This window comes from Artemia sp. Qi Xiang Cuo, chromosome 13 (assembly GCF_049724085.1).
Source record: "Artemia sp. Qi Xiang Cuo chromosome 13, ASM4972408v1, whole genome shotgun sequence".
NCBI classification, from domain to species: Eukaryota; Metazoa; Arthropoda; class Branchiopoda; order Anostraca; family Artemiidae; genus Artemia; species Artemia sp. Qi Xiang Cuo.
In genome coordinates this window covers 57,724,779-57,744,508 of record NC_142806.1, presented here as the reverse complement: position 1 = coordinate 57,744,508, position 19,730 = coordinate 57,724,779, and the positions used below count along the sequence as shown (strand labels likewise).

The window sequence follows — 19,730 nt, the reverse complement described above, 5'->3', positions numbered from 1 at the left end:
AATGGTTTAAACGAACAGAAGTGTAAATAATACACCCTAATTTTTTGTTATTTTTGTTTCAACTTTTTGATTTAGCATTAAGAATTATTGTCGTTTTTATTGAAAGAGGTCAATATTACAAACCTTTAGAGGATACCAATTGAGCGTCAATCCATCCATAGCATCAATTAGTTTGTCCCGTAACGCTTTTGCCTTCTTCAATGCAGCGTCAACTTCAGGAATGTCTTCTGAAAAGTTCTTGGATAGCGCTATCGAATCTTCATCTAATGTTCGAATTAAATGCATAAGCCAACATATTTTGCCTAATATTAAAAGAGGAAAATTAAAACATTAATGTTCTAAATAAATATAAGAAAATAAACAGTAAACAAGAAAAGAGTGTGAAATAATATGATAATTATGATTGTGGGGTAATGGGCACATATTCGGCTTTTGCTGGCTACTGGGCTACAAAGCAGTAAAAGTAGGCCCAAACATTCTGTAAAACTGTCTGCCGGTAAAATACAAGCAATAAATCAGCTTAGTGAGTCAAAATTTTTCGCAAATTTGAGATTTAGCTTATAAAGGGCGAGATTTAATATTTGTGTTAATATTCTGAAGTCAAATTAGTCATTTACTTTTGTTTCGATTGACCTGAATAAAGTTCTTTAATTTGCCTTGGTGATTTCTCTTCCGCTTGGCATTTCTTCCGTTCTTTCTTTGTGTTTCAGGCAGTTTTTAAACTTATAAACTACCCTATTCTGGATATTTATCGATGCCATGTGTGTTAAATCAAAAACTATATGTCAGGAAAAGAACGGAATAATCTGAATCTTTTATTCAAAACCTAGGATTTAGTGTCCAGCTTTTTCTTTTTGCATTTCCCAATCTTTTCACCCTTCATATTAGCAAAAAATCTAGATCCTTACAAAGTGTGGTGGCATTCGAGTAACTAAACTAAAATTTTAAGTAACTAAACAAATGGGATTATAATAAATGAGGTGGATATAGCTTTGGAAATATAAGGACGTTTTTTCTACCCAGGGTTTGCGCTTGGAGGAGAATCGAGAGAGGCACATGCATATGGGCCCTCATCGCTCTCACCGTACCCAGCAATCCCTGAGTTCAAGAAAGTTTAGAATTTCCCCATAGTTTCCATTATTTTCAGAAAACTTACCGATTTTATAGTATTTTAGAATACTAGACCCCCCCTCTCTCCGCGTCTATCAAGGAAAATTCGCGAATAAACCACGCTTTCCATTTCATTTTGAATGCTTATTAGTTTTAACATATTTAACAGTTATATATAAAGATATCTTATTAATTTTAACTATATCTTAGGCATGAATTTCAAATTAGATATAAATTTAGTCGAATATAGTTAGACGTAGTGCTTATGTTTAGGTGTTTAGTGATATTTAACTAGATATAGTCCAACTTTATAGTTAGATGTAAGGTTAGTTTAATAGCTTTAGTTATATTTTAAGTCTTTCCATGCGGGCTGGCTCCCTAACTACTAACTAAGGGATCCTCCAGAGCCATTGATGGCAAATAGGGTGTTGCTGCACCATTGCTGGCGCATATTTCTGGCACATGTGGGCTGTTGCTGAAGGTAAAAACAGTGCCTCTCCAAAATGATCTCTAGATCACTGCAAAAAAGATCTTCCGGGGGTAATCTGAACAGCGTAGAGTCAGTCCCAAACCGCCACCAAAACGTTGTTTTTCGCTCAGTAAAATTATTTGTCAATACCTTCACCCTAAGATTGCTGGAAACTACAAATTTTACTCCCTATTTACTCATAATAATTAAAAGACGTCAATAATTTTAATTATTTCTGCGCTTATAAGAATTGAACCATTTTTTAAATTATCAGTTGTTTTGGAACGCAAAGGATAATAAGAAATTTGAAGTTATTAATTCCTTCTCGAATTGACCCAATCTCTTCGAGCTTACCTGCATGCTTTGTGAACTTGGCTGGCTTTCTAGGCATTTTCTTCATTCCTTTTTCAATTTTTCGAAGGTCGCTCTCAAATCTGAAAACAACTTTCTTAACAATGCTGGATTCCGACTCTCGAAAAGGAATCAAAGATTCAAGTCGATGTCTTTTTGATAAAATCCTGCAACAGAACCTTTAATCAAGATCAGGCATAGTATTTCATCTTACCATGGATACTATCATATTATCCAGCTAGTAATATTTCTGAGTAATAAATCTTAAACATTAAAAACCAGAAGAACAATAGGGAATTCTTTTCGTAAAACAGTGGAATTCTGATTTGAATGAATATTTCAGCCCTGTGTCCATGGGCCGTCCTCAGCAAAACATGAATATATAAAAGAAAAGAGACTTAGAATAACATACGACCATTAAAACTAAAAAGAAAATTTTAAAACAATCCAAGCATCTTTACTTCAGCGAAGTTTAACCAGGACTGATAAATAAAGTAAGGTGAAACAAGGCCTTACCTTAGACCTTAACTCCGCCTTTACCTCCAGAGGCACACAGGGCGTCCGTTAACAGCCTCCAATCATCCCGCAAATGAGCTGCGGCGTAGATGTCCTCCCACTCTGGGATTAAGGATGCATGAAGGGCTCTCTTGTCCCGCTCATATGTCCTGCGAAGCGTGTTTTTGGGCCTTCTTCGTCGACGCGTGTCGTCTGGTTGCCACTGGAGAAGCATATTCGGCAGTCCAAATCCTGGCATACGGATAACATGGCAAAGATAGCACCGTCTTTGTTGCCTCACTAAATCAGCGACATCAGGCGGGTTTGTGTAGTGGTGAATTTCCAAGTTTGCTATCCTATCCTTCCAGTTAATGTTAAGGATACGTCGAAGACAGTTGTTTTCATATGCAGTGAGTCGGTTTTTCTGCTCAGCTGTGAGTTTTAAACATTCCATCGTGCACGTCAAGATCGAAAGGACTTTGCTTCTGTAAAGGCGAAGTATTAGCTGAAACGAGCACTTAGCTGATTTAAATGCCGAGCTTGCCAGGGCTATTCGTGTTCTCGGCTCATTTTTGGAATCACCACTAAACGAGACGGTGCTACCATGATATCAGAAGTCTGTGACTTGCTCTATGCTTTCAGTCCCCAACTGGATATTAATCGGTGAGGTAGTGGTTGACATCGCTTTGGTTTTGGGGGCGTTGATATGTAACCCAAACTGCTCGGCTCTTTCGGCTAACTTGCATAAATAGTCTTGAAGTTTGCTTTTGTCTTTTTCCATCAATCTAACATCGTCTGCAAAGTCGAGATCTTGGAATAGTCTTCCTGCAACTTTGTTCCCAAATTCATCAATTTGCCTGAATATGTAGTCCACTATGAGAATAAAGAGAAATGGAGACAATAAGCATCCTTGTTTGACACCTGTCATCACTTTGAAATATCTTGTATTTCCTTCGGAGGTTCTCAAGCAGCATTCCGTGTCTTCGTACATTGCTATGATAAGGCGAACCAGCTTTTAATGAATACCGTGGAAGATCAGGATCCTCCATAGTATCATGCAGTCAATTGAGTCGAACACTCTTTTTCAAAGTCGACGAAAATAGATATAGAAGTTGTCTCCACTCGTTTGATTCTTCAAGCATGGTGCGCAGTGTGAATATTAGATATCCGCAAGATCTTTTTGGTCAGAAACCATATTACTCCTCGCGTAAATGCGGGTCTAAGGCATCTTGAAGTCTTGTCAGGATGACTATGTAGACGAGTTTTCCGGGTATCGAGAGGAGTTTGACGCCTCTGTAAGTGCCACAGACTGTCGTGTCTCCTTTTTTTGAACAATTTAATGATGGTTCCTGCTCTCCAGTCTTTGGGGACTTTTTCTTTTTGCCAGAGGAGGGAAAAGAAGACTAGCCACACCGAAAGGGACCTGCGGATCGATGACTTGACCAGTTCTCCAGATATACGGTCACTACCCAGAGATTTTCCATTTTTTAGCTTATTCAAGGCTGAAAGGATCTCATCCGCCGTTATCTCGTCTTCATTAATGAGGAGATCCAAAAATGGGCTGTCCGCAATATTTTGTGGAACAGAAGGGGACGGGTGGTTTAGAAGGCTTTCAAAGTAATCCACCCATCTATTTTTCTGGTCATCTGGACCGGTTAGCAGTCTTCCGTTTTCTTCTTTTACTGGTCCATCTTGTACGTTGGTCTTCCCAACGATTTCTTTAGTTAGGCGGTACACAGCTCTCGTGTCAGTACGTCGCGCTGCTTCTTCTGCCATTCTTGCTTTCTCATTGAGGTGCTGTCGCTTGTCTGATCTAGCACTTTTCTTCACTTCTCTGTCCACTTCTTTATACGCTATGTCTTTCATGGCATTAACAGAGGGTCATTACTGAGTGTGATCTGTTTTATTTTCTTGCAGTCTTCAATCAAGTTCCATGTCTTCTGGGATATCCACTGTTTCCTTATTGACTTTTTAAAGCCAAGAACTTCTTCAAAAGTGTCTCTGTAGTTCTGTTGTATAGTCTTCCAAGCATTTTTTACGTCTTGTGGTATATAAGCAAGTGCCTCAGATCTGTTCGAGAGTTTAATGCTGAATTGTCTTCTAACATCCTTGTCTCTGAGCTTCTCCCCGTCAAAGTTTCTGGGTAATTTTGTTGGTTGTCAAGGTCTGTTGGAGCGGAGTCTCAACTTGAGTGTTGCTACAAAAAGTTCATTGTCCGACCCGAGATCCACACTTCTGTGACTCCTCACGTATTTCAGACTAGTTCTCCACCGTCGTCAGATCAGAAAGTGGTCGATCGGATGTTTCATAGTTTTGTCTGGGGATGTCCATGTATACTTATGGATATCTTTGTGCTCGAATAATGTACCTCCTATCAACAGGTCGTTTAACATGGTAAAGCTGACTAGCCTTGCACCATTTTCGTTGATAGTTCCAAGCCCGTGATGTCCCAACACCTCGGAGCAATAAGATCTGTCCTGACTAATTTTTGCATTTAGGCAGCCTGCCAAGCAAGCAACGTCATGAAGAGGGATGGAGTCTAGGACGGACTGGAGGGTTTCATAAAAATCGTCTTTAGAGGCTTCATCGGCATCATTTGTTGGTGCATAGCAGATGACTAGCGACAGCTTTGCATATTTAGATGCAAATCGTGTATACAGGATTCTCACGTTAATCGGCTTCCATGAGCAGGGAGATTTTACTGCATTAGCGTTCAATATAGCTGTGACTCAAGCTGCATGTCTGTCTACTTTTCCGCTGTAAAGAACTGTATAAGTTGTGTTGCTGTTTATTGATTTGAGCTTCTTTTCTCCGCAGCCTTTCCATCGTGCTTCGGTCACTGTGAGGATGTCTAGCCGAAAGTTTTTACACTCTTGTAGAACTTGTTCAGTTTTTGAAAGGGCCGACATGGTCCTTACGTTCCAAAATCCAATTCGTACTGGTTTATTCAAGTTGAGAAATCTGGTCAAGGGGCATGCATGGGTCTTCATCATATTGGGATGTGATCCGAGGCCTTTCACTGACGTTTCTTTAGCATATTCTTTTTCCACGAGAGCGACTAGCTAGGCCGCTGCCCAACTGGTTTCTTCGGCTCGGCTAGGGGCAGCGACGCCAATCCCTGACTGGGGGGTCGGAATCCTCCGGTGCCTACCCAATGATGCCTTGGTGAAACAAGGTAATTCATTGAAATGAAAGAAAAATAATTAAAAGCATGCTTTTATTGCTAATCTTGACTTTTTGGCAGCTAACTTAAAATTTCTTTTTACAACTGGTTCTGGGTTAATGTCTATTGATTTTTAATATATTTTTTAAGATTGTTTTTATTTAACATTGTATAGAGCATTTAGTGAATATTCCCCTAAGTCCCTATTTAAGGAAATATTATTATTAATATTAAGTCTGATTTCAATCGTTTCTCGAACAACCTGTTTTGTTCCTAGCTCATTGCTAATAAGGGCAGATTCTTCAAAAAGTATTTTGTGGCTGGAGTTGACAATTACATCGCTGCTTAAAGTAGAATCAAAAGAAACATTGGCAATATTAAAGTTTAGAGATTTGTTGATATCATCTTTATGCCGTTGTAGCCGTTTCTATAAATTCTGGTGAGTTCTACCTATATAGTATTCGCCACAGTCGCATGGTATTTGATAGACATGTCTTTGGTGAGTAACTGGGGTTTTATCTTTACCAGAGTTTAGGAAATTCAGGGTTTTGAAATTATTAGTAAATTCTACATACAGATTATTTTATATGCAAATTTATTTAAAATTCGTAGTGATTTTTGGGATGTATGGGAGGTGGATTGTATTTGAGGGCTTTTCGGGATTCTCACATGGTAAACTACCATCGATTTTACGGGAGTGTTTTTCACTCTACGGTTAATTGTATTATTAATAAGTAAAATGGGGGACCCATTTCCAAAACGTATGTCCCTGATAAAGAATAGTTCTGTTGTGATGAATCAGAACAAATGTTTAAGGCACGACTGCCGAAAGATATTAAGACAGCTCTTTTAACTTGTGGGGGATGGTTTGGTTTAAAATGAAGATATATTTTGTTTTTTGTTGTTTTTCTGTAAATAGTAAAATTGAGTTTATCTATGCTACGAATAATGAACACATCTAGGAATGATATTTTATTTGCAATTTCAATTCTAAGGTAAAACTGTAAATTTCTATCATGTGTATTAAACTGATCTAAGAAAACCTAAGTTCTTTTTCCCCATAATTTTAAAGTGATATTACGTCATCCATGTAACGTCCCCAATAGATATGCTTCAAGAATTATGTATTTAACGCCCAATTTTCAAGATGTTCCACAGAAATACTGGCTAGTAACCCGGAGAGAGGTACTCCCATTGGCAGACCCTTTATTTGCTGATGAAAAGGATTACGGAGCTGGAAATGCATTGAATACTTGTTACAGACTATAACCAAGGACATGAAGACCTCGCAGTCTATTCATGTTGTTGAAACTTCTATTAAATGATAATTTTCTTTAATTTTTTTAATAATTACTCAGATACTGCCACATCAATGTTTGTATACATAGGAACAATGTCAAAACTACTTACTACTGTGTTTTCTGAGATACTTACGCTTTTGAGTTTTTCGATTAAATCTACCGAATTACATATGTATGATTTTCTTGAGAATAAATTTTTGAGATCAAATACCATGCGACTGTGGCAAATACTATATAGTTAGAACTCACCAAAATTTAGAGAAACGCCTACAACAACATAACAATGATACCACCAAAGCTATAAATTCTATTACTGCTAATGTTTTTTTTGATTAATTAAAAAAAAATTTCCACAAATTAAGTTTTTCAAAGAAAAGTAAAGAACTCCATTAAACTAAAAATGAGCAAAAATAAAATAAAATAATCTACCAAGCGTGAAAATATCACAAATCAGCATCGATAAAAAAAAATCAAACCAAAAACGAAGAGAAATTACAATAAATAACCGAGTCAAACTCAAAACGAGCAGAAATTAACCTAAGTAGGGCTCAAAACCCCTATGTCTTCCCAAGGGCAGAACATAATTTGCGCTTTACTGAAAAAATACAAATGTTTTTACTTTTATAACTTTAACAAATCAAATAATATTAACATTATGATTACTAAATATCAGTATATGTATATTAAACTGACAATGCACATTCATTTGTATTTTTTTTCAGTAAAGTGCAAATTATCTTCTGGCCTTCGGGAGGCATAAAGGTTTTGATTGGATTTGTTTGGGGAAATGGTGGGAGTGAGAGGGGTGTTAGTTGTCCTCCAATCACTTTCGACTATTAAAAAGGGCACAGGCCCTTCTAATTTCTAATCGAATGAGCCCTTTTTGAAGTTTCGACAGCATCACTGTCTATAAAAACCTTATATGCCCTCAGAGCATAATTTACAACCCTTGCCCCGAGGGCTGTGAGGGGGTTATCATTCTCAGAGACCTAACTTCTAAAACTTTTAACTACGTTGAACTTGGCTATCTAAAAATTTTGATTGGATGTGTTTGGGGAAAAGGTGGACATGAGAGGGTGATTAGTTAACCTCAAATCACTTTCGACTACGACAACGCTTTCTATAAAAAAAAAAAAACTTATAAAAAACCTTAATCAGCCGAGGAACTCCAAACTCTTCTGAATTTAACTGAATCTTACCTAGAATCGAAGAAGTTGAAGCTGGACGCAGAGATTGTCAGAGATTGTCTAAGACAGAGATTGTCATCTTCCAAAGTAGGAAGCCCAATGGACCTCAGGATTATTCCTTTACTTATAACGACGAGGCAATAAAAGTGACCCCAAAGTATAAATATCTGGGATTCATGGTCGCAGCAGATGGAAATTGGACCGAGTACATTAAATTGATGATTTCACGTGGTAAGGCAGCTGTTTGTGCTCTACTTCGACAAAAACATATCATGGGAAGCAAAAATATGAAGATGCACAAGTACCTTTTTATGACTAAAGTCCTACCTGTTACCCATTATGGATGCGATTTGTGGGGGACTACTACGGTAAAACAGACTGGAATCTCTGCTGTTTATGTATTTTAAAAGTTATAGGCCTCCAAAATAATTTTAGTAGTTTGGTCCTAAAGGGTGATTCGGGTTTGTAGGATATACGTCATATGAGGACTATACAAATGATTAAGTTTTGGTTACAGGTTACGGGCTTACCTGATATACCGCTTGGCGAAAGCGGCCTACACAGAGATGTTGAGTTTTACCAAAAAGGCAGCATGGCCAAAACAAGTTAAAGCACCGTTGGATAATGCTTGTTTATCATGGGCATGGAATGAGGGGCAGGGTCCTCTCGGTAAACCTGAAGATTTCCTCGGTAAGTTTGCATCGCGCCTTCGGGACCAAGAGATTCAGGTTTGGCTAACGGGTCTGGAAAAGTCTAGTAGCCTGCATTTTTATTCATAGATTAAAGATGTGTATGGGGAGGAGTTTCATTTGAAGATGAACCTACCGTTGAGAATCCTTAAGTATTGGTTGCAGGCACGGGCGAATTGCATACCACTGCGTAAAGGCTACTGGGAGTCTTATGATGAGGATGGCTCGGGAAGTAGGCGTGCCTGCCCCGTCTGTAGGGAGTTTGGGGATGGGATAGACCATTTTCTGAGTAGATGCCAAAGTTCGGCGAATTTTAGGGATATATTTTTTCATGGGGATTTACCGCTGCTCCCGGGTGTTTTGGGGACTACTTCGAGGGACCTAATTATTGCGTTGGGCTGTTTTATAGAGAATAGTCTGATGGCGCGGAAAGAACCTGTAATTTAAATTTTTTGAGTGTTATTGTTCTTTCCTTATTGTTTTTTATTTATTTGTTTTTGTGTATATGGCCACTGGTTTTTAAAGACACACATGTATGTATGTATGTATGCCCCCAGGGCATAACTTAAAACCCTTGCCCTGAGGACTGTGGGAGAGTTTCCTGCTCAAAAACATAATTTCTATTTTGAAATCAATTACAATGAACAAAACAGCAATCTCAAAATTTTGATTTGATGTGGTCGGGGAAATGGTGGGCGTGGAAGGGGTTTTAGTTACCTTCCAATCACTTTCGACTATTAAAAAGGGCACAGGCCACTACAATTACCAATCGAATGAGCCCTTTTCAAAGTTTCTACGACAACTCCTTCGATACGAAGTGCCCTGCTCTAAGACCCCCCCCCCAAAAAAAAAATAATACATTGTGCCAACATTGTTCTTTACTTAGGCAGCGCTATTGCGGTGCCTATGATTCTGCTTTAAGCAGCCATGTATTTGAAAACCCCAGCCACAAAATACTTTTTGAAGAATCCACCCTTATTAGCAATTAAATAAAAAGAACAACTTTTTTAAACTGAAAGTAAGGAGCGACATTAAAACTTAAAACAAACAGAAATTATTCCGTATATAAAAGGGGCTGTCTCCTCCTCAATGCCTCGCTCTTTACGCTAAAGTAATTTATTGTTTTAAAAAATAAAGTTGTGAGACAGAGTCAAACTTTAGCGTAAAGAGCGAGGCGTTTAGGAGGGGACAGCCGCTTTCATATACGGGATGATTTCTGTTCGTTTTAAGTTTTAATGTCACTCCTTACTTTCAGTTTAAAAAACTTGTTTTTTTTATTTAACTTCTGATCGTTTTTTAGTGAATGCAGCTTTTATTTTGGCTCACCGTCATTGAATAAGTAAACAAAATTTGCATAAAAATTTTACTTTTCTTTTGCTAAATGGCTGTCTCTAAATTTGGTTCTGACGTAAATTAATAATTAACTTACGTAACGAACTTCTATATTCGTATATTTTTCTTCTGGCAAAAAATACGAAGTTGCTGATTTTTGCAGATATGAGCTTGAAACCTATGTAATAGGGTTTTTTGATTCGCTGAATCTGACGGTGTGATTTTCATTAAAATTCTTTCACTTGTGAGGGATGTTTCCCCCTCTTTAAAAAATCAGGTAAATTTTCTCAGGCTCGTAGCCTTTGATGAGTAATACTAAACTTAATAAAATTTATATATTTAGAATCAGCATTATAAGCCCATTATTTTGATACATAAAATTGACATCAAACTTCTGTTTTTAAAAGTTTCTATTACAATTGAGCCGTATCGCTTGTTTTTTTTTATTGTTTTTTTTTATTACGTATATGTTATTACGTATATGAGGGGGTTCTCCCCTTAGTCAATACCACGCTCTTTACGTTAAAAGTTAAAAAAAATTTTAATTCACAAAACCCTGAATCACAAAGGCCGTTTAATTAGAATAGATAGCTCTTTTGAAAGCACTAAAAAAACTGTAGAGTAAAGAGCGAGGTATTGACTTAGGGGGAACCCCATCATATACGTAATAATTTCTGTTCGTTTTATGTTCTAATGTTGCTTCTCACTTTCAGTTGAAAAAACTTGTTTTTTTTAAATTTAATTTCTGGTTGTTTTTTAAATAATGCTTGAAATCCGGCGCCCCCTTCATAGAAATATCCCTTACCCCAAAGAAACATCCTCCAAGGAAAGATTCTCCAGAGTATCCTCCTCCTCCAGCCCTCCCCCCACCAGAAAAAAATCCTTCCTGAAAATGTCTGCATACTTCCCAATAACCAATACAGTGCGTAAACAATGGGCAAAGCTCATAACTTGCAGCCCCTCCCCTTGGAACTTTGGGGGATTAAGTCATCGTAAAAGACATAGTTATTAAATTTTCGACTATGCTGAACAAAATGGCTATCTCAAAATTTTAATTGGGTGACTTTGAGAAAAAATGAGTGTGGGAGGGGGCCTAGTTGTCCTCCATTTTTTTTTGTCACTTAAAAAGGACACTAGAATTTTTAATTTCCGTTCCAATGAGCCCTCCTACGATAATCTAGGACCATTGGGTCAATACGATTACCCCTGGGGAAAAGAAAAAAAAAACAAAAAACAAACAAATAAACACGTACCCATGATCTATCTTCTTGCAAAAAATGCAAAATACCATATTTTTGTAGATAGAAGCTTTAAACCGCCACAGTAGGGTTCTCTGATACGCTGAATATGATGATGTGATTTTCATTAGGATTCTATAATTTTTAGGGGGTCTTTCCCCCTTTTTTCGAAAATTAGCCAAATTTTCTCAGGCACGTAACTTTTTATGGGTAAAATTAAACTTGATGAAACTTATATTTTTGAAATCAAAATTAAAATTTGATTCTTTTGATGTATCTATTGGTATCAAAATTCCGTTATTTAGAGTTTCGGTTACCATTGAGCCGGTTCGCTCCTTACTTACAGTTCGTTACCACGAACTGTTTTATGACCTAGGCATAAAGCAGGGTGTCTGAGATGTTACTGCAATGATGCTTAAGAAAAATAATAATATTAAAGAATTAAGAATTAAAGAGATACATCCAAACACGCACAAAACATATTTTGAATAGTTCGATGCTGGGATTGCAAAAAAAAGGAAGAAAAAATTTTACTTCTTGAATGAGAACTTCTGGGAGTATTTCAGCGCTGCCAACGCGATATAATTGTATCAATTTTGGCGTAATATTTAGGTCCTTGTACTATCTGGTACATTTGGAAATTTTTTGGTATGATACAAATTTTTCGGTAAATTGTGGTTTTATTTGCCCATTTCTGTAATGGATATCTGTTCAAGTTTCAGATTATCAAAATGTTCTTTTTGCTTCGGCAAATTTTAACCTGCAGTTAAGATGGTACAAATTAACCTTGTATGGTACAATTTCAGCCAGAAAACTGTTACAATTTATTTCAGAGCGTTGGCAATGCTTGAGAGGTTTCATTGGAATTTTACAAAGTACGTTACATTTTTTACTTTTTAGATGCTTAAGAATCCTATTAAGAATCACATAGCATCGTCGATCTTCTCGATAATGGCCAAAAATACTTATCTTGATTCTTGTGTCACATCGTCTACTGAACAGATTATTTGAATCAACTTATCTAAATTTCTTCAAGTTATTACGCTAGTTTTAGAAAAAATTAAGCACTTTTTAAGCTCCGCCCTATATTCATTGACATTTTATTTTTTTTCTATTATTTATTTTCAGATTATTTAACGTTTACCGTTTAGCCCGCAAGAAAAATAATGTCAACACTAATTAAAACCAATTATTAGCTTCACTATAATCTCAAGAAATCTCAAGAAAAAGGCCATTAAAATGACTTTTACTCTGCTATGAATTTAGCTTTTCGTATTACCCTTTATCGTAACGATTGGAAGTTCTTTAAATCAAAAATTTGTTTATATGCTTTCAGTTACCTAAGTTAGATCAGTGGAAAAAAAAAAATCAGTATTTCTTAAGCTCTATGTTGTACATTTTGACACCTTACTTTTTTGCCACTATTTCTTTTTCAGCTTATTTTTTTTTCAGCTTATTTCAGCTTATTTTTTTCAGCTTATTTCAGCTTATTTAATTCAGCTTATTTCAGCTTATTTAAACGATGCCATTATTTAGGCATCGAGAAAAACAATATCAACACTATTACGAATCATTTTCAGTTTCTCTGTAGCACCAAGAAAAGTGCATTAGAATGATTTTTATTTTTCTGTAAAATTTTGATTTTTGTAATTGCAAGGATGGCAGTTTTTCAACAAAAGATTCGTCTACATTTCTTCAACAAACTAAGTTGAGTAGGGATTCAATTTCAGCATTTCTTAAACACCATACTGAATGTTTTAGCATCTTGCTTTTTAACCACTATTTATTTTCACCTTATTTTACCCTTACCGCTCAGGCTTCAAGAAAATCATGTCAACACTGTGCGAAATCATTATGTTATATTAAAACCTCAAGGAAAAGGCCAGTAGCGGCTTTTTATTAAGCTATATAATTTAGATTTCCTTCCAAGGGAATTGTTCCACTATTCATTTTCAGTTCATTTCATTCTTATCGTTTTAACCTCAAGAAAAATGGTGTCAATACTGTCAAAGTCCATTGTCAAGTTCATTATTATCGCAGAAAAGGGGCACTAAAATAGTTTTGTACTCTGCAGTAGAATTAGGGGTTTTCGTATGCGTTTTATAATAAGGATGAAATTTTGTTGAATCAAAAAATTTTCTTCCTATTAAAACAAATTCACTACTAAATAAATATACGTGGAAAATATTCTTTTTAAAACGTTATAATTTTATTCTTGTACAATTTTTTCTTCTCATTTCTACTTAAGAGCTTAGTGCTATTTATAGGAAGAAAACTTCAGGGTAAAATTTGGGAATAGTTAGCTGCTCTAGTCAAATACAAGCTGAAACGAATGAATTAATTGTTTGATTTTTTGTTTTTAGAAGTTTCTCAGTTAAGTGAAGAATATTTCAGGAGAAAGAATGGTATCGTGTGTCACAAGGATGAATAATCATTAAGTGGTGAATTTATATAAATATTCTAAAAAAGGAATAAATAATGATAAAACTTATCTAAAGCTAGAGGTATTTTCATCAATAATAGGATAAACTCGATAATGGCCTGTAGAAATTCGCTTATTAATAGATGTGAATCTATTCGTTTCAAGGCTAGAAATTATCGTATATAATGAGATAGCTTCCCATCTTGCTTATTTTATTTGTCTTCTTTGCTTTTAAACACAAAAAGTATCAAACATTTTGGTTTTGCTCAGCATAAACAACAAATATAGTAACAATTATGACACTTAAGATCTTTATTTTTTCTAAACATTTACTGTCAATTCGATGAAAACAAAATTTATGTTTATTCGTAATATAATATTAAATCATATATATATATATATATATATATATATATATATATATATATATATATATATATATATATATATATATATATATATATATATATATATATATATATATATATATATATATATATATATATATTTACAAAGATGTAAATACTATTAATTGCTTAGTTTACGTTCGTTTTTTTGAACCAGCAATCACGTTCAAGATTTTATTCAAGCAGACATCAGGGTTTTTATTATTCCTTTTTACTTTAATCTTAGTTCAATCACAAAACAAGTCATCCAACCCTGCTACAACCAAATGACACAGTAACCAAGTGGAACAGTGGCACTGTATAAGTCAGCAGTAATTCGTCTGTCCCTGTCAAATAGCTCAAAATAAGCAATATTTTCCAGGTTTCACAAAAAAAACAAATCAAGCAATAACCTGTGAAGATAGATCCCTTGCTTAGGAATAGACAATTAGGAGGATTGGCAAGATATCCCTTGCTTAGGAATAGGAGATGCTTGTAATTCTTTGAAGAGCTGCGGGTTCACATATAGAAAACACTGTTTGTTTTCAATAACATTCAACGAAAGGAATAGCAATTAACGTTTTAACCTTTTTATGGGAAAGTATATAGACCCAGACTGCTAAAGCTTAGGAGCTGGTGCGCCATTTGTCAGCCATTTATCTAGGTTTCCCTCCCTACAGCTTAAAAAAAATAAAATTCTTTTAAAGGAATCAACAAATGGGTTTTCAAAGATAACCTCCCTTGGAAGACCATTCCAAATGGAGATACAGTATCTTACAAAGCTGTTAAAGTTTACGGGGTTTCTCCTCTTGTTGGTAACCAGCGTTCCATTTTGACGGCTGTTCCGCTGTTAAAGTAGTGTTCTGTACTAATGCACTGTTCCGCTGTTGAAGCTGTTAAAGTACTCATTATGGGGTGTCTCCTCTTTTTTGTTTAAATTTAAAGCTAAATTTAACGTTATGGCAATATCAAACAATAAAATACATACAAGCAGCCACTTTTTATTTTAAATGTTTGTTTAAGAAGATGTGGAGCCCATCAGCAAACTTTTTGTACTTTTCCCACCGCAAATAACTGGCTGAAAACAGTCTTCCGGTCACGATTCATTGGACATTTTTGGGCAAATACTCCCTGAACTAAGATTAAAGTTTAAGAAAAAACCCTTGGATGCTGTCTAGTATATCAAGTTTTGTATACATATAACTTTTCATTTTTCCCGTTTTTGAATCTCTTTTACCATCGACATTACACAAAATGCTGAGAAAATAAAAGTTTATTTGCTCACTTTTTTCATAAGTTAGTCTTATGTACCGTAAAGGTTCAAAGGTGTCCCTGCACAACAGTTTTGACCCTGTTAATTACCTGAGCGTCTTAAAACCCATAAAAAAAAGAAAGAAGGAAAAAATTGCACAACGAAAAAAAAAAAAAACCCACCAAGTTACAAGGCTCCCCAATCAGACGAATTCAGAAAAGACTCGTGAAAGCTGCCAGCTGTGCTCATTTTTATGTACACAAGACTTTATTTTAGCCCCGCCCTCCCTTTGTAAGAGTTTTATCTTTTTTATCAACAACACAAAAAATACTGAAAACAAAATGTATATTTGCTAAATTTTGTATAATTAAGTTATATTTTGCCTTATACAGCGTAGGTTTAAAAGTGTCCCTACATAGCATATTTGGTCCTGTTAATTACCTATTCGTTTTAAAATTCACTGAAGAAAGGATAAAGGTACACAGCAAAGAAAAAGTAAGAAATCCCCAACTTAAAACCTGGAGACTATTTTGGGATAAACGAAACTTTTTACATAACTTGATCTTAAATCTTCCCCCTCCCTTTTTAAACTTTATATCTACAGTACACAAAATACTAAAGAAAATGTTGATTTCCTAAATTGTGTATAATTTTTCGTATTTTGCTATATCCCGCATAGGTTCAAAAATGTATGAGGGGTTAAAGAATGTCCACCGTCACGGTACACTGTGTTTCTTATGCGTTAAGACTAGTGTCCAAAATACTTGACTTAATACCTAACTAAAGACATAATAAAAACTCGCAGAGGGCATAAATGAACGAATTAAAGAAATAATACCTATCATAAGCTGTCGTATTCCAAATTTCGGAAATTGTTTTCTCAACACAGTCGCTGATATGTGATCGAATTTCTTGTAGTTTGTTTCCAAATTCACTAAAGTGCTGATCAAAACATTTTAACCTGAAGTCCAAATAGTCATATGGACGATCAGTTATATCTTTCAAAGCAGCATTATATCGGCGAAGAAGATCATTTGAAACTGAAAATAGCAAATAGAAACATAAGACTAAAATTCCTTTAAATACCACTCCAAAATGAAAAAAAACTATCAATTATATATAATTTTTGGTCAAATGATAGAAATGTATTATGTAACGCTAACCAGTGTATATTTATGGCTTTCTTTTTTTATTTGTTGTCATAGGCAGCGCGATAGCTCTGCCTAAGTAAAGAACGATGTGGGCACAATGTGTTTTCTTTTGGGTTTTTTTTTTCTCCATACCTGGGCACTTCGTATTGAAGGAGTTGTCGTAGAAATTTCGAAAAGGGCTCATTCGATTGGATATTGGAGTGGCTAGTGCCCTTTTTATAGTCGAAAGTGATTGGAGGGCAACTAGTCCCCCTCCACGCCCATCATTCCCCCAAACACATCAAATCAAAATTTTGAGATAGCCACTTTGTTCAGCGTAGTTGATTTCCAGATAGAAAATATCTTTTTGAGGAAGACACTCCCCCAAAACCCTCGGGACAAGGGTTTTAAATTATGCCCTGAGGGCATATAAGATCAATGTTGACACAATGCACAGTTTATTTTTTTTTTCTTTAAAACAATGCACTTCATATAGAAGGGGTCGTCGTAGAGACTTCAAAAGGGGTTCATTTGATTGGAAATCGAGAGTTCTAGTGCCCTTTTTAATAGTCGAAAGTGATTGGAGGGTAACTAGCCCCCCCTCACGCCAATCATTCCCCCAAACACATCCAAGCGAAATTTGAGATAGCCATTTTATTCAGCGTAGTAGATTTCCAGATAGAAAATGTGTTTTTGAGGAGGACACTCCCCCACAGCCCTCGGGGCAAGGGTTTTAAATTATGCCCGGGGGCATATAAGGTTTTTATAGAAGGCATTGTCGTAGAAACTTCAAAACAGGCTCATTCGATTGGAAGTTCAAAGTGCTAGTGCCCTTTTTAATAGTCGAAATTTAATAGAGGGCAACTAGCCCCCCACGCCCATCATTCCCCCAAAGACATCCAATCCAAATTGTGAGATATCCATTTTGTTCAGCGTAGTTAATTTCCAGATAGCGAATATATTTTTGAAGAGGATACTCCCCCACAACCCTCAGGGCAAGGGTTTTAAGTTTTGCCCTTGGGGCATATAAGGTTTTTATAGAAGGCGTTGTCGTAAAAACTTCAAAATAGCCTCATTCGATTGTAAATTCAAAGGGCTAATGCCCTTTTTCACAGTCAAAAGTGATTGGAGGGCAACTAGCCCCCAATCCCACGCCGATCTTTCCCCTAAACACATCAAATAAAAATTTTGAGATAACCATTTTGTTCAGCGTAGTCTATTTACAGATAGAAAATATGCTTTTGAGGAGTATACTCCGCCACAGCCCTAAGGGCAAGGGTTTTAAGTTATGCCATGGGGGCATATAAGAATTTATAGAAGGCGTTGTCGTAGAAACTTCAGAAAAGGGCTCAGTCGATTTAAAATTCAAAGGGCTAGTGCTCTTTTTAATAGTCGAAAGTGATCAGTAAGATTTTTTGCTGTTGTTGTTTTTTAGACCAGGGAACTTCGTATCAAAGGAGTTGTCGTGGGAATTTCGAAAGGGGCATATTCGATTGAAAATCCCTTTTTAATAGTCATAAGTGGTTGGAGGGCAACTAATCCCCCTTCTACTTCCACCCTCCTATATGCCCATTATGTTTAAAAACTAAATGTTGCCTTAAGATTAAATCAAAATGCACTGTGATAGTGCTAATTCCCAATAAGGCATCTCAGCAGTATCCCAAGAACGACTGAGGGTATTATTTTCAAACTTTCGAGGCTACTAATAATCTTAAAATTTAACCAAATCAAAATAGTGTAAGTGTATCCAAGGTATCAAAGGAAGTAAACAGATTTTTTTGCGACTGGTATCAAGTTTTCCATTTCAGGTCAACTAAAGGAGGTATGAAACTAAGTTAAACAGTAGGCCTACTATTTGTGTCCAGATTTTTAAAACGGCGTGTGTTGTTAAAAAGTGCTGAAAATTTTTCTCCACCATAAAAATAGCAGGCCAAACTATAAAGTCTTAAAAACGAAAAGATTTAAAGTGTTATTTTCTTTTTCCCTGAAAAGACTATCAAACAGTTCGTGGTAACGCACTGTAAGTAAGGAGCCACCCGGTTTAATGGTAACCAAAACTCTAGAAAACGATATTTTGATACAAATAGATACATCAAAAGAATCAGATTTTAATTCTGATTTCAAATATATAAGTTTCATGAAGTTTAATCCTACCCATCAAAAAGGCTGACTTTCGAAAAAAGGAAGAAAGACCCCCTAAAAGCTATAGAACCTTAATGAAAATTACACCATCATATTCCGCGTATCAGAGAACCCTATTGTAGAGGTTTCAAGCTCCTATCTATTGGAATTTTGCATTTTTTGCCAGAAGAAATATCACGGATGCGTGTTTATTTGTTTTTTTGCTTTTTTTCCCAGGGGTGATCGTATCGACCCAGTGGTCCTAGAATATAGTGGTAGGGCTCAATGGAATGGAAAGTAAAATTTCTAGTGCTCTTTTTAAGTGACCAAAAAAATGGAGGGCAACTGGGCCCCCTCACACGCTCATTCTTTTCCCAAAGTCACCTGATCAAAATTTTTAGATAGCCATTTTGTTCAGCATGTTCGAAAATATTATAAGTACGTCTCTTAGGATGACTTAATCCCCCGAAGTTCCCGGGGACAGGGCTGAAAGTTATGAACTTTACCCAATGCTAATATATAGTATTGGTTATTTAACCAAATAAAAGTTAATTATTATGAAAATTTTGTTTTAATTATTCATGTACGGTGGGCCAAGATCAAAACCTGCATTTATTCAAAAACGTTCAAAAATTAAATAAAATAAAACAAGTTTTTTTAACTTAAAGTAAGGAGCGACATTAAAACTTAAAATGAACAGAAATTATTCCGTATATGAAAGGGGCTGTCCCCTTCTTAACGCCTCGCTCTTTACGCTAAAGTTTGACTTTTTCACAACTCTATTTTTTTTTAAACTATGAAAAAATGTATGAATAATCATCAAATGTTATAATCAAAATACTAATCAAAGTAATCCCTATGTTATAACTATTTGACCCATTGGGGGCACGGACGCAAGATCCCTTATATTTTTTTCAGTAAAGTGCTAATTGAGTCCTAGTTTTTGGAAGGTACAGGGATTTTGCACCAAAAGAACTTTACTTTTTGCCCGGGTTGAGCGTTCCTCGGTTCATGATTTAGTTGACTCGGTTATTTGACTCGGTTATCAATATTTCTGTGGCACGGATGACAACCTGCCATACAT

At 35.8% G+C, this 19,730-nt stretch overlaps 1 protein-coding gene across 1 annotated transcript in view; it reads right to left on the bottom strand.

The window, feature by feature from the left end:
- Positions 1-19,730, bottom strand: part of LOC148945465 (dynein axonemal heavy chain 5-like) — a 137,597-nt gene that overhangs the window by 8,884 nt on the left and 108,983 nt on the right. Inside the window, exons 8-10 of the mRNA XM_089099053.1 lie at positions 16,234-16,435; positions 1,934-2,097; positions 124-302 (exon numbers count right to left, since the gene is read on the bottom strand). Coding sequence (XP_088955179.1) covers positions 124-302; positions 1,934-2,097; positions 16,234-16,435 — 545 coding nt within the window. The remainder of the gene's footprint in view (positions 1-123; positions 303-1,933; positions 2,098-16,233; positions 16,436-19,730) is intronic.